Here is a 15,131-nt window from a genome sequence, read left to right on the forward strand (position 1 = left end):
TAACTCTTTCATTCCTGTGTCTCATCAGTAGCCCTCCAATTTATGTTTTCATATGTTTGTGTCATTCTAACTGCATACTGTAACCACAAAGAGAATCCCCCAGTGTTCAGCATCATGTGTACATAATTACACCTCTGCGGCATGAATAGAGTGTGCACTATTTTCATATTGTGTGATGTCATATGCCCACAGGGAAGACATAAACAAATTAATTCAGCATTTCCTCATATGTTCTTGTTTTAATTTTGTTCGCTTCCTTGTGCACTATGCACTATAAGCTAGCGTCTGTTTTCTGTGTATTTACTATTATAAAATATAAAAATGTTTTAGACATGCAACTAATATAAGTTATTGCTAGTGGTGATTAATGCTGGTTTGGTAAAGGTTAAGCTTACTTGATCTGCTTTTTGTATTTTATCAGCCACAAGATCAAAAAGTGGAGGTTTCTGCCCAAGTTGGGCTTACCACTGAAAACACTGAGAGTCCAGCAGAGGAAGTGGAAGAGCCATTAGGACCTACAATGAAGGATATATTTATGGAGATCAAACAAATTACTGTAACAGGACCAAAAACTGTGCTAATGGAGGTAATATTTTTTTTAATAATCACTAGTTTATTACTTTAAAATAAGTTAAGCAATTGATACAATGAAAAGACATCATAGTTTCACAATGAATAAAGCATTTTTAGAGTGCAATATGTGCTATTAATAGACAATAGCAAAATAATTTTTTATATAAAATTAACATCTTCTACCTACAAAGTAATTTATGGTTTACTGCTTTTCTTATTTTTCCATTTACATTTTGTTCATACTTCCATTGCACATTCAATTGTTTAAGTAAAATTGTGGGTAATGTTTTGTTTTATTTGTAGGGTATGCCACAAAAAAGTATCCTGAAAATTTTGGACACATCCAGTGCTGATCTTGAAGCTCGGTTGAAAAGACTAGTGTTCCATTTACTGGACCTTCGAAATCACCCAGCTGCACTAAACTCCAAAGACATGGCCAAACAGCTAGAGGACGCTGTGGTAAAGTTGATGAACCCTAACATACTATTGTCATATTTATTAACTTAGTTTCATTTTGGTTGTATAAAGATCTGTAGTAAGCTTATTTAGTATTTCTATTTGATTTTAGGAGTTTAGAAGATGTGCACAGGGACAGGTGTCTATGCTGTCTAAGCAAGACCAAGCTAATGGTGACATTGACACCCGTTCCAATGGGACAGTGTTTGATTCTGAGCCCATGCAACAACTGAGTGCGCAGTGGAGTGCAGCATTGTGGGATGCAGCAAGCGCTGTCCACTCCAAGGAGGCTCAACTACAGATGGTTGCAGATTTTGAAAGGCAGACACAGAGGGTCAAAGCCACTCTTGAGAGACTCAAAACTGAGCGTGAGGCATTGAGGACGTAAGTATTTGTGACTGCAATGTTTCTATACTTACACATTGTTTATTGCATGACACTACTGACTATTAAATTGAAAGGACTCTTAAATGTATCATGTACATCTATAGATCTCCAGCTGACAGTAGTTTTGTTGAGGAGGAAAGGCTGCGCTCTTTTTTGAGAAACATGGAGCAGGAAAGAACAGCCCTTGGTGAGCTGATTCAGACGCATGCAAAACTATCTCCACACCTCAGTCTGGCTGAGAGACAAGCAGCAGAAATAATGCAAAGCAACTTACACGGCCAATGGAGGCAGCTGGGGAGAGATGCAGAAAGTGCTCTTTACAAGGTGAATGCTTATGCTAAAGAAAGTGCTAGCTTTCTTCAAGAGATTGGTGTCTTAAAAGACCATCTAGAGAACATCCAGAAAACCCTGGATGCATCTAAGTCCTCACCAGCCTCATGGGACAGCAAGAGAGCTGAAGAAATTATGATTATAAATGCTGATCTCACATCTACACAACAGCAGTACCTTAACCTTCAGCAAACCTCTCAGGCTCTTGCCCAAGGATTCCAATTCAAAACAGAGACATCCAGCATAGAGCAGGACCTTCAAAACATCAAATATCAGCTGGATCAAATGGGTGAACAGATAGCAGCTGAAACACCAACCAGCAGCAACCCAATGTTAAGTAAAATTGTAAAGGTCATAACAGATGCTCTGGCTTGGGCCAAACAGACTGAATGTGACATCAAAGGACGGAAGAAGAAGGTGTTTCTGCTACCAGAAGAGGTCCATCGACAGATTAAAGATTTAAAGAAATTGCAGTTGGAGATGAGCTCCAAGCAAACCCAGCTAAAGGCTTTGGTTGAGGAAGTCACTGAGTTGATACCTGAACTAGAAAAGGCTGATGTTCCAATGGTCACCTTGTCCTTGAAAGCTCTACAAGATTTGTCTAAATCTACTGCAGAGAAACTGGCCAAGGCGATTCGAGAGATAGAATCAGGCCTTCAGACCAGGGAGAAGATGTCAGAGCAGATTGCAGATGTTGATTCCTGGGTGGTTGGACATCTTTGTAGAGAAGCTTTAAGGAGAGAGGATTATTATTTATTATTAGGTTTAAGTGCATCAGACCTGGATCGTAGGTTGAGGCAGATCCAGGACACTCTTGGAGAGGCAGAAAAACATTCTGCTGTAACTGAAGCTCTTCTGATGAAAAGCAGAGACATGTTCTCAGAGCTTAGTGTTTCCGAAAGTTCTAATCTCAATGAGAAACTCACAAGCCTTCAAGAGGACATCAAGAGTATCATCAGCTACGAGAAAGCTTGCTGCCAGAAAGTTATGGATGTCATACAGAGCCGCGAATCCTCTCAGAGGAAGGTGTCATCACTTGAAAATAGTCTAAGGCAAATGCTGGTTGACGTAAAAAGACACAGGTTCCCTGTTACCAAAGACACCATGTCCTCCATCGAGCCCTTGAAGCAGATAGTCGTGGAACGTAAATCTCAGATTGAGCAAGTCAGTCCTTGTGCAGAAGACAAGAGAAGAGAACTATTATGTGTTATTACTGAACTGCACCGCAGCATGAACGATTTAGATTTCAAAGCGCAGGAGCATGAACGGTACCTGAGTCTCAGGCAAAGTGTTGAAGATCTCATGAAAGAAGTGGAGGCTCACATTCCAAGGACCAGAGATAACAGCATTAACAAAGAGGAGCGCTACAAAGATTGTCAGGTCCTATTGACCCAAATGCCTTTATTAAAACTTTTGTGTAAAGAGACAAGAGAAGAACTCCAAGAAATCACAGCAGATCTGTATCCAACTCAGCGCTCTACTGAAGAAGCAAGACTTAAGCAAATCCTGGAAAATCTCAAGACCCTAGAATTGGCAGTGAACAACAATCTTCGCATACTGGAATGGGATGTATTGAAGGATATTCACTACCCATCAGAGCAGAAAACAGTTAAGAAATTCCTCCAGGACACAGATAAAGAGCTAGAAAAGCTTTGTTACGTTGAACCAAAAGAAAGAGTTGTTGAAAAAGAACTGAGAAAGTGCCTTGTGCTCAAAAAGGACATTGAATCCAGAATGCGAGTGCTTGAGATACCTGAAAAGAAATTGGTAACTGATCCTGAATGGAGGCCACAAGACTTAAAACCGCTTACGTGCTTGAAGGATATGGTTCTGGAAAAATGTGATCAACGAATGGTGAGTTGATTTTCATCATGAACTAGAATTTGAAGGATTTTTTTCTTTTCCCAAAACCCAGGTACAAAGGTGCTACACTGAGACTGTAGACATTAAAAAGATGCTAATATGTACCATTAAGGTCAGATACATTTGGTACCAATATATTCCTCTAAGGTATTACCATGTACCCTTTAGGTGCAAAGCTGCAAATGTGTACTTTTTGAAAAGCTACTACCCCAGTGACAATACCTGTAATCAAAGAACTGTGTAACATTTATTTAAACCTGATTTTATCTTTCTAGGTAAACTTAACAAAAGCCAAAGAACTGTTGAGAAACTACACCAAGGCATTGGTTAACACCATTCGGTTCCTCCATAGAGCTGCTTTGGTCCTTCTTCCCTCCGTTTGCTCTGCCAGAAGCTGTTCAGAAAGACTTAAAGATACTGAGCAAGCTTTATCAACCCTAGACAAAGAGTTTCAGTCCCATGTTTTACAGCTCCAGGCTCAAACCCCACAGCATCCCTGTTTCAAACCACAGAAAATTGAGTTTCTTCATACAGAGGTTTTAGGGAAGCTCCTGGTGTGTCTGTCGACCCTAAAGGCCCAAGCTGAAATTCAGTTGGAAAATCTGAAGAGGTACACTTGTTGAAATATAGCTTAATATAAAATTAAAGATAGACTTAATCTGAAACTAATTCATTTTTTGCACACAATCTATGATTATCAAATCTCAATCATCAATTAAGAATTTTATATTACCATACTTGCGGAAAGATGAACCAGCTCTACCAATATGTTATTTGTAATATGTTTTTTCTTGTACATTACAAGTTGTGTTGAGTGCCAGAAACAATCTCGTAAATGCTATGAGGAGCTTTGCCAGCAAGTGAGGGACTCAGAAACCTCGCTATCACAGTGTGCTTCCAGTAAAGTTACTTCAAACAAAGATTGTAAAGAATTGCAACAGAAACTCAAGGTAAAAGGCTAAATGGCTACTGTTTGTAAACATTACATAACCTGCTACATAACCACAACAAAATGTATATAATCTATGTGTATTTTTCCAAGTAATTTGGTAAAAGCATATGTATTTGTCATTAAGTTTGTAACATATTTACCCTATTTCTAGGCTCTAGTGGAAGAAGTTGATATGCTACCTGGGAAACTAGATAATCTTAAAGAGTGGTGTTCATTGCATGGCTGCAGAGCCAACAGAGAGGATGCAGTTAGTGCCCTCTGGGGGCAGGTAGCAAGATTGCAGCGCTGTGCCAATGATCTGCATACACACTTGGTACGAATGGAACAAGAGTGGAAGGATGTCACCCATAGTGTAAGTACCATGACCAAAGAAGGCTTTTTGTACTATTTAGTCCTGAAAAGTAGACTGAGGTCTTTCAGTACCGTATTGTCCCGAATATAAGATGATCCTAAAAAAAAAGAATGTGGACGAATGGTCAAACTGCACAGAACAAGCTATGGTTTAAAAATACCGTGTACGTGTGGACAGGGCCGTTTATACTGGACAATCCGGTATTTAACCATGTCAACATGCACTTAAGAGGGATAGTTCACCCAAAAATGAATTAGATTATTTTAAAGCTGTTCCTTTTTTCTGTTGAACCTAAAAGAAGAAATTTTGATAAATGATGGCCATACAGTTGATAGTACCCATTGACTTCCATAGTAGGAAAATAAATATTAAGGAAGTCAATGGGATATTTCAACTGTGTGCTTACATTTTGTATAGTTAATGTATATGGAACTGAATCTGTTTTTCCTATTTATTCCACAGGTGGAGCGAGCAGCAACTTTATTGGAGCAGGTGGAGACGGATTTTCCAGATAGCAACATGGAAAATATGACTGGTGATGAACTGCAGGAACTACTGCTGTTCTCTTCCCAGTATCAGGACAGACTTGACTGTGAACAAAGAGCTGTCTCCGCATTGGAATTAAGAGTTGCGAGGTTGCTTGGCGTTCCCTCCCACCTGGAAAAGGCCCCACCTATTGCACTTTGCCAAGAGCTTCAAGCCATGCAGGAGCGATACCATAGGTCAGAAATCTACTTTGCTTATAGCTGATTGGTTGATTTCTTTCTCTTCGATTGTGTGGTAATTGTAAAAACCAATCCATTGTTATTCAATGAAGTTTAAATAGCTGCAGTTTCTCTTTTAAAGAAATATTGATATTTTTCTGCGTCGTTTACCAGCAATCCACACCAAATTCCACACCAATTCCAAAGATACCAACATATCTGTACAATTACACTTAATTTTCATAACGTAGTCCTGTCTAAACAAGCTTTGAAAACGTTATGCAGAATAATGTTCTTATGTATACATTTTTTGCTTCAAGTATGCCATATGGATTTTAAACTTAAAAATAAAATGAAAATCATCGCTGACCAGAACTACCTGCTTACCTGAGATTTAAGCATGTCCTTTAACCGTCATGGTGTGTTTCATGCAGTCTGAAGGAGCGCAGTGTTCAAGGTCAGAGGAAAGTGAAAGCAGAGGTGGAGGAGAGGGAACGGATACAGGAACAGTTGTTGGGAGTCAGGGGATGGCTGGATGCTGCTGTCTCTCAGATTTCTGTACTGGAACAAGAGCCCTGCAAGAAACATCTACAGGTAAGTCACCTGTCGATGACAAACTTTGTCCAGATTAGACAGTGGTTAACAATAATTTACAGTTTATTTATACAGTAGACCAACAGGCCTAGCACAGGATAGGCTAGGCTGGTATTAATTAGGATAAGATGTAACTTGATGTATTTTTACATCTGAAAAAAAAGAATGAAGTTGTTCTTTGTAAATTGAATGGGGGTGCACCGGCAAATAGTTTGAGAACCACTAGCTTAAGATATTCTGTTTAGTTTAAAACACCACAGAAATAATAACTGTTGCAAATACCTACACTGAAAAAAAGAACACCGGTGCTTACATTTTATAAATGATTAAAATGATTAATTAATATTATTAACATTAATTTAATTTTAATAAAACTTGATTCAGTCTTTTTAAACCGGTGTCAATAAGTAAATTACGCAGAGCCAACAAGGTGTTTCATATGAAACCATGTTTTTTTTTTCAGTGTATATGTCCATCAAGGGACCGGAAGGTACCCTTTAAAAAGGTCCTGATATGTATAATTTGGTACAGATGTGAAAACATTTGGTTTCAATATGTATATTTAAGATACTTATATGCTGTCTTTAGGTACAATGTACTTGTATATGTACTTTTTAGCTATTCAGGACCACACGATTGCTCCATTTGTCCCTGTTATTTTTAATCTTAATCACTTCATTTCCTTTTATAGACTTTTTGGTTCGTTCACACTGCAAATGATTTTCCGGATCTGTGCGTGCCTTAATAAACATATCGTAAAGATCCCGTACAGTCATATGACGTATTTAGTCTTGGTCGGGTTTTTCCACAGCTTCTGAAGTTTTCGACTTATCCCGGATTTCTCTCTCGACAAACCACGCACGTGCATTTTTGTTTATTGCAAGGTGAGCGTGATGTGCTGTTCTGTCAATGATCTCAGCTTCAGCGCAGATAGTGATGAGCTCCCTGATCTCTGCTTCAGTCCAGTTTGCCGACAATAATCGTCGTAAAAGTTGATCTGCGTTTAAATCCCTGTGTCAAAGAGCTAAACCTTACCTTCTTGTTGTGATGAGACGCGCGTCCATACTATGACACTCCCCTTACAGTATTGTTTCACACAGGGGGCCCTATTTTAACGATCTAAGTGCATTGTCTAAAGCGCATGGCACACGGTCTAAACGGGCGTTTCCGATGCCACTTTAGCTAATTTCACAACGGAAAAAATGGTTTGTGCACCAAGCCCACAGCCTTAAAGGGTTGTTCCTATTCCCCTTATGAGTAATGGGTGTGTTTTGGGCGTAACGTGCAATAAACCATTGTGATTCTCAGCTCTCATCCCCTTTAAAAGCCACTTGGTTGCGCTGGTGCCATGCCGATTTCCTATTTAGATGGCGGAATTTGTAAACTGAAAAACTGAGCCGAGGAAGAAGACCACCAGATTAAGATTGATGTAAAAAAAGTGTTGTTTTCATCATTTGTATTGAAACGTTAGTTTTTTGTATTAAAACCTTTAGAAGACGTTTTCTTTCAGTTATGAAAGTAAAATTAATATATATGTAATATTTGCATTTAATTACTTACCAGGCTACAAGTGAAGCAGCTCTTTACACCTTCTAACATCTCATAATCTGTCCTCATTTATGTCCAGGAGACTCAACAATAATTTTTTACACTTTAATCCTTTAATTTTTCATAATTTAAAACATGTATGTGCTGCTGCGCATCCATGTGATAAGCAAACGTGCGTTGTAGTCCCGTTTATAGGCGCATATTACTAACGCGCTCATTAAATAAAAAAAAAACAATATTCCACCATTTAGACTTTAGGTCAGGTTTTTGTTGGTCAATGGCATAGACTATTTTAGTTGCCTCAAAATAGCAATGTGTCAACAATGCGTCTGAACACACCTCGTTTTCAGACCAGAATGCCCATGGGCGCAAAATTGACACAAAAACATTTGCTATTTAAACAACGTGAAAATGATAATTGCGCCGGGTTAAAACTAGCACAAGACACTTGCGTTGCGCATTGCGCCGTGTGTATGATAGAGCCCAAGATGTGTTCTGTAAATGTTACGGCAATGTTACTTTATGGGTGCGATCCCAGAACATTTATGGGGGAACGTGTTTGTACGGGGTATTAGAAGCAAACTGTTTAGGTTAAAAGGGGTTTGAAATGTTCAGACACACACATACTCCATAATACTCTCTCATTACCTCTGTTTTATACACACACGCACGCATAGAGTGCTCTGTGTTAGCATTCTGGGTAAATAGCTGAGTCATTTCCAACAATTTTAGACAATGTCTCCTCGCTGTTTTAGGTGCACACACACACTCTTTATCTATTATTCACTCTTAGCAACACACATTTCACTCAGATGTTCCCACACAACCGTCCCAATTCTACCTTGTAAGTGGATCCTCAGGTTTGATGCTAAGGCCAAAAGTGATGTCAGCCAACTTTCTCTCTTACACACACACACATTCTGTACACAAACACACACTAACTCCCTCATTTCACGTGATTGTATGTTTATTGATGTTGAATATTCCCATATCATATTTTCAATATGACAACACAAGCAATACAGACAATGGGTTGGAAGAAATGGAAATAAACTCATGTTTTCTGTGTCATCAATCCCTCTGGGGTTTTGGTAATTTTGGGATCTTGTTTATGCAGTCTTGAATGGTTCATTATAATATAAATAGAGGTTAGAGGCTTTATCTCACTGACTGGAGCCGGAAAGGTGAAGAGGGCTGAGAGAGACAGAAGCTTTTTGACTGGATTCTTCTGGTTCGGGTATCTTGAAGCTTTAGAGACTAACAGCTTAGATCATTATTGCCAGGGTCAACTGATGAGAAACTGTAAGGTAGAAAGTAGAGGCTAATGCTGATATAAAGTGTTGATGGTAGTAGTCGACTTTCACAATCAAATTGTTCATCGGCCATGCGGTTTCTGATGTTTCTATAAATGTAAGTTTTTTCTTTTTTATATGTTTTAAGTTTTTCTATTTAAAGGTGTTTCAAATTATATTTTAGACTCCGTGTAGTGTAAAGGTATACCTAAAGAAAACATTTTATATAAATAATGAGGAGGTTTTTTGTAAATGAGCCATTTTTTTTATCAGACTCTTATGTTTAGGTTCAGTATTTTCAATTTAAGTGCAATGAAAAAGTTATTAGTAATTGAAATGCCACATTTTCACAATATCGCTTTAATTACTTCATTTATATTTAACAAATTTGACTTTCGCTGTAAAATCCTCTAAGTGCAAGCAAGCCTTTTAGGCAAAAAGCTCCACTTCTAAAGAAAATCCATTTTTTTGTACAAAACATAGATATTAAACAGTTGCAAAATCACTTAAGATGCAACCAGAAACATTGCAAATGATGAAAGTCAGAATGTAAAAATGAAGAAACTGAACCATACATTATGGGGCACTGTGATTAATGTCACTACCACATTTGGGTTGTATTCGAGTCCAAGTGCTCACAAGTGACACAAGTCTGAATGTGATCCATGGCTGTTTCACGCGCCGTTGTTCGTCCAATTAATTTGGGACTTTGCCGAAAATTTGAAGTGGGGTTTAGCGGATTCTGCAAACAAGGCAGTATTTCTGAATTTCCTGTGGCTGAGATAAAGCGGATTTAAAAGCGAAGATATTTGATGAACATATAATACATGCAGAGATTCGGTTAATAAAATGTATCTCATTTTTGATGGATGTTGCGTTTAGTGGCTTTTGCATCTGAGCTTCTCAATTATAGTAGACCAGTTAAACGGGCTATTATTTTCTAAAGCTCATTGTTTATGCCTGTTATCAAAAAATGTGAACACATCTGACTTTGTTCATGTTTAAGTGCTATAATTGTGTCCCCAGTGCTAGAAAATGTGTAAAAGATCAACCTAGTAACTTAGTTTTGGTAAACCATTCTCTGCAAGCATGTGAAAAAATAGGTCATTGAAATTTGGCTCCCCTTGTGATGTCAGAAGGGGATAAAACCGCTCCTTAATCTGCACTGTCCACAAAAATAATATGCTGGATTTACAAAAAAATACAGTGCATAATTTTTGCATCAATTTTTTTAAGTTTTACTTGAAATGTTAAGCAATTGCTTAAAGGGATAGTTCACCCCAAAAATGAAAATTCTGTTATCATTTACTCACTGTCATGTTGTTACATTTCTTTGTTCTGATGAACACGAAGAAAGATATTTTGAAAAAAGCTTGAAACCAAACCGTTTGTGGACCCCATTCACTTCCATAGTAGGAAATAAGAATACTATGGAAGTAAATAGGGTCCACGAACGGTTTGGTTTATAACTTTTTTCAAAATATCTTCTTTTGTGTTCATCAAAACAACAAAATTGATACAGGTTTGTAATAACACGAGGGTGAGTAAATGATAACAGAATTGTAAGCCGTCACGGAAACCAGTGACACAAGTCGGAAGCACAAGTTTCGAGAAAATGAGAAACAAAGTTTTTTTTTCAAAATTTGTGATTTTCGTTTTATTGCAGAATCTGTTAGTTGAGATCACGAAGAAGCCTCTACATGTTTAAAATACCAGTTTTTGTATATTTAAAAGCATACATTTTGCGGTTAAAATAGGCTCGTTTTTCCAGAGATTCTAGTGTGCAGCAGGGGGGCGTCATTGTCTGTGTGTATATTTACATTCTGTATAAGCTTGTGTTTTCGCCTCCGCCCCCAAAGGGAACAGCGTGACTACTAAATAAGGATAGTTCGCCCAAAAATGAAAATAATGTAATTAATGACTTACCCGTATGTCGTTCTAAACTCGGAAGACCTCCGTTCATCCTCGGAACACAGTTTAAGATTTAGTCCGAGAGCTTTCTGTCCCCTTCATTGAAAGTCTATGTACAGTTTCCATGTCCAGAAAGGCAATAAACAAAGTAGTCCATGTGACATCAGTGGGTCAGTAAGATTGTGTTGAAGCATCGAAAATACAGTTTGGTCCAAAAATAACAAAAATTACGAATTTATTCAGCATTGTCTTCTCTTCCGGCTCGAGCGTGAAGTCACGTGACTGTAGTGTACCTCACGGTACTTTGTCGTCATCTCTTTGTCAGTTCTTGCAGCGCAGCATGAGTTCAAATACACAGAAGTGACACAGAGATCGTTGAACTCTTTATATAATTGGCTACATGTTTTGTCTATCAATATTTTTCATGAAGTCATTGGCTGATGGAGGAATGAGAGAGCGATTGGTTACATCCCTAATGTACGTAACGTTTTCTACGGCGCTGTTTGGATGATCTATTATACTACCTCCCTATTTTAAATACAAACTTTGAAGGCGAGTTCAAAACTAATTAAACTTTTCATCCTTTTTTATTCATATTGGTCATTGTTCCATATAACATCTCAGAGGACGTTATGTCATACATGAACATTTTAGTGTGTCCTCCAGAGAAATATACAAATCTAACTGAAGTTTAGTTCTCTTTATTTAAGATGTTATGTGTGTATCTCTGAACCCATTTAATGAACCACTTACAGTACTGCCCTTAGTGGCGGGTTGTGTTTTTTGTAAAGTCAAACCAATTCGACTACTTTGGTCAATCTTGTTTATGATGTTGAACGCAAAAGCATATTAAAATAAAATAGATAAAATGGAAAAAATTATTTGTGCAGTACGTGGATGTACCTATTACAGATGTAGCCCAACTAATGACTCATACCGCTCTTCACTTAACAGGAGGTTCACTCGCAGCTGTGTACACAGAAGGCCGCTCTGCAGCGTATCTCAGAAGGATTGAAAATGATGTACTCGGAGAGAAACACGCCGGTTCCTGAGGAGATTGAGGGACTAATACAGGAAGTCTCAAACTCATTCCAGGAAGCAGAGAAGCAGGTTTGACACAGCAGTGCATCCTTTAAAACTTTAAATATGTCTAGGATAAAAATTGAAATATTGCACATTTTTATAATTTCTCTCGTTTTGCTAAATCATGCAGGAACACGTATATAAAATGCCCTCTGAGTTAAAATACAAGTACATGTGCTTCCCACAAACACCCCGAAACATCACACTCATCTTTAATGAATTAAGACAGGCGAACATCTCACTCTAGAACAGATAGATCCCTGCATCAGAGGCACATTATAAACACACACACACACACACACACACACACACATTGACAGGTGTTAAAAGTGTTACATCATCCATATACACACTCAAACACACACATGTGTGACACTACCGTAGTTAGCTAAGCCCCCCGTTGGGTTTGTTCATTAAGATTTGGATCTCCTGTTGTTCCTGCTACTACTTCACAGACGACTTATGCCTGTCTTTCGTTCATAGGTGGAAACAGCTGTGGAAAAGAGCGGTCCGCTTCATAAACTTACTGCTAAGATCTCTGAGATTAAAGCAGGTCTGGGATCAGTTCAGAGTTGGTTAGAGCAGAAGTGCTCGAACTTTGGTGAAGTTGAGAGCACACAGAAGGTAAGATTTTGGCACCTATATTGAATATGGCCTTAACACCGCATTTGTGTGTGTGTTAGCAGAAGAAATTTTGACGATAAACCAATTATTTATCAGATACACATAGAAATGAAGTAAACAATTGCCCATTGTTTAAAAAAAGTTGGATTTGATGCGCAGTTCAGATAACTGTTTGAGAATTTTCTCTACGGAGAAATTATCTCATCAATTAAGAGAAAACACTTCCCTGGCAATGACGAGTTTTTACGGCAATCCATATTTCAACTATTATGGACTAGGTGGCGCTCTTACACAACTTATAAAACACTGAAGCATCTACCATATTTTCCGGACTATAAGTCGCTCCGGAGTATAAGTCGCATCAGTCAAAAAATTCGTCATGAAGATGAAAAAAAAACATATATAAGTCGCACTGGACTATAAGTCGCATTTATTTAGAAAATTATTATTCTTTTTGGAGGCATTTTGTATGTTAAGTCTTTCTTCGTTGTCTTTAAGTTAATGTTTCAGTTAACAGTTTTTTTCAGGGGTAGGCTACAGGAGCAACATATAGCGTCCTCTTGTGGCGGTAGACGGTAATGTTTTCTTTAGGTTCATGTTAGTCCGTTTGAATTCATTTTGACATATAAGTCGTATCTGACTATAGACGGTTTCATCGGACGCACATGCACTTACGCGATGCACGTCTGGATCCGAACTTTACTTCCGGTTTCGTTTTTTAATGGTCTGACTAGTTACTAAACTGATCTCTTGAACAAATGTCTCGTCTAAAATAACAAACGTTTTGGTTTCCTAGGTAATCTATGTGTTGTTTTTTGCTTGTAATAAACTACGTTTTAAGAACTTAGTTGTTATTTATTCTTAGCGGTGTTTACCGGAAGTTACGTGCGGACCATGACAGTCACTTGTTTATGTTGTTACTGCTGAAACTGCCTATAAGTCACAGGACCAGCCAAACTATGAAAAAAGTGCGACTTATAGTCCGAAAAATACGCTGCTGATTCAAAAACCGTAAAAATTGGGAATATTTTGATCATCATTCTGAATCTGATCCCTAACGAAAGTCCTTTACAAAAATTATCTTAGCTTTTTGTTCAAAACTTAGTATTTGGTAAACCTACCCATATTTGAGAAGTGATAAAAAGAGAACAAATAAAGATAGGACAAAACGTTTTTTTTTTTTTTTTTTTTTTTTTTAAAGCAGAGGGTCTCTTTATAATTGAAAGAAGAAGAATTGAAGAATTTTCTGGAAGGCATTAAACTTTTGTTCAACTTTTTTTTAACGCTGGCGGGGAAAGCGTTAAAGTAAATACCGGTACTTAGTATAGAAACTGGTTAAATAAAAAGGTTTAAAATATTTGTGTGTTTTATGTGTGATGTTCCTCACAGCGTGTGTGGGACGAGCTGGATGGTTTACACACTCGTCTGACGGTGGTGGAGGTGGAGCTACAGGACACGAGTGAGATACATCCGGATGAGTTCCGTATGATTTTAGAAAACCTGGCAAATGTTCAGCAGACGTACAGCAGCCTTACCAAACAGGCCGAACAGAGGACCACCTTCCTTAGCAAGGTCACCAAACTCCTTAAAACTCCCAAAAAAAATCTGTATTGCATTAAGCTGCAGAGGAAGGAAAATTAAAGTATTTTTTCCTAACATTACAATGCCGTCAACAATTATTCAACCTTTTGTGCTTTTAAATTTTTTTTAATATAATAAACACAAAGGAGATGCTCTGTGAAATGACTTGTTTCTATACAACAAACAGATTTCGTCTGTATGTTTCCCGGACGGGTATGATTCCCATCAAGATTAGGGTTAGGGTTAGGGTTCAATAATTTTGGTGAAACATTGACGCAAAGTAGTAAAGTATTTTTACTTTTTTCAAGTAATTTTTCAAGTATGTGTACGTAATCAGAGTTTTTTTCTTTAATTTTGCTCCATTTATAGCTTTATAATAGCATACATCGTTACTACATTTCGTATAAAATTTTATTATTTACTACTTAAAAATGAAAATTCTGCATTATTTAATCACCTTCATGTTGTTACAAACTTTTATTAAAGAGATAGTTCGGCCAAAAATGATATTAAACCCATGATTTACTCACCCCCAAGCTGTCCGAGTTGCATATGTCCATCGTTTTTCAGACAAACACATTTCGGATATTTTAGAAAATGTTTTAGATCTTTCAGTTGATTAAATGTGAAGTCACGAGGTCCACGACCTTCAAGTCCAAAAAAAGTGCGTCCATCCTTCACAAAATAAATCCAAACGGCTCCAGGATGATAAACAAAGGTCTTCTGAGCGTAATCCGTGCGGTGTTGTTGTAGAAATATCCATATTTAAAACTTAATTAACGAAAATAACTACCTTCCGGTAGCGCCGCCATCTTAGTCGTGTCCGCATTCAGTATGAGAGCTTACGCAGCCTACGGAGGATACTCTGGTGCTGCTCTGTG

At 37.8% G+C, this 15,131-nt stretch overlaps 1 protein-coding gene across 13 annotated transcripts in view; it reads left to right on the forward strand.

Annotated features, from left to right (window-relative positions):
* The window catches only part of syne2b (spectrin repeat containing, nuclear envelope 2b), a 133,075-nt gene that overhangs the window by 51,126 nt on the left and 66,818 nt on the right, over positions 1-15,131 (forward strand). For all 13 annotated transcript variants that reach the window (XM_065296294.2, XM_065296298.2, XM_065296297.2 and 10 more), the window contains 12 exons: positions 422-586; positions 877-1,032; positions 1,142-1,413; positions 1,521-3,600; positions 3,885-4,219; positions 4,415-4,559; positions 4,713-4,913; positions 5,376-5,635; positions 6,052-6,211; positions 11,917-12,072; positions 12,529-12,669; positions 14,059-14,241. In XM_065296294.2, coding sequence (XP_065152366.1) covers positions 422-586; positions 877-1,032; positions 1,142-1,413; positions 1,521-3,600; positions 3,885-4,219; positions 4,415-4,559; positions 4,713-4,913; positions 5,376-5,635; positions 6,052-6,211; positions 11,917-12,072; positions 12,529-12,669; positions 14,059-14,241 — 4,254 coding nt within the window. The remainder of the gene's footprint in view (positions 1-421; positions 587-876; positions 1,033-1,141; positions 1,414-1,520; positions 3,601-3,884; positions 4,220-4,414; positions 4,560-4,712; positions 4,914-5,375; positions 5,636-6,051; positions 6,212-11,916; positions 12,073-12,528; positions 12,670-14,058; positions 14,242-15,131) is intronic.

Source organism: Paramisgurnus dabryanus, chromosome 20, assembly GCF_030506205.2.
Source record: "Paramisgurnus dabryanus chromosome 20, PD_genome_1.1, whole genome shotgun sequence".
NCBI lineage: Eukaryota > Metazoa > Chordata > Actinopteri > Cypriniformes > Cobitidae > Paramisgurnus > Paramisgurnus dabryanus.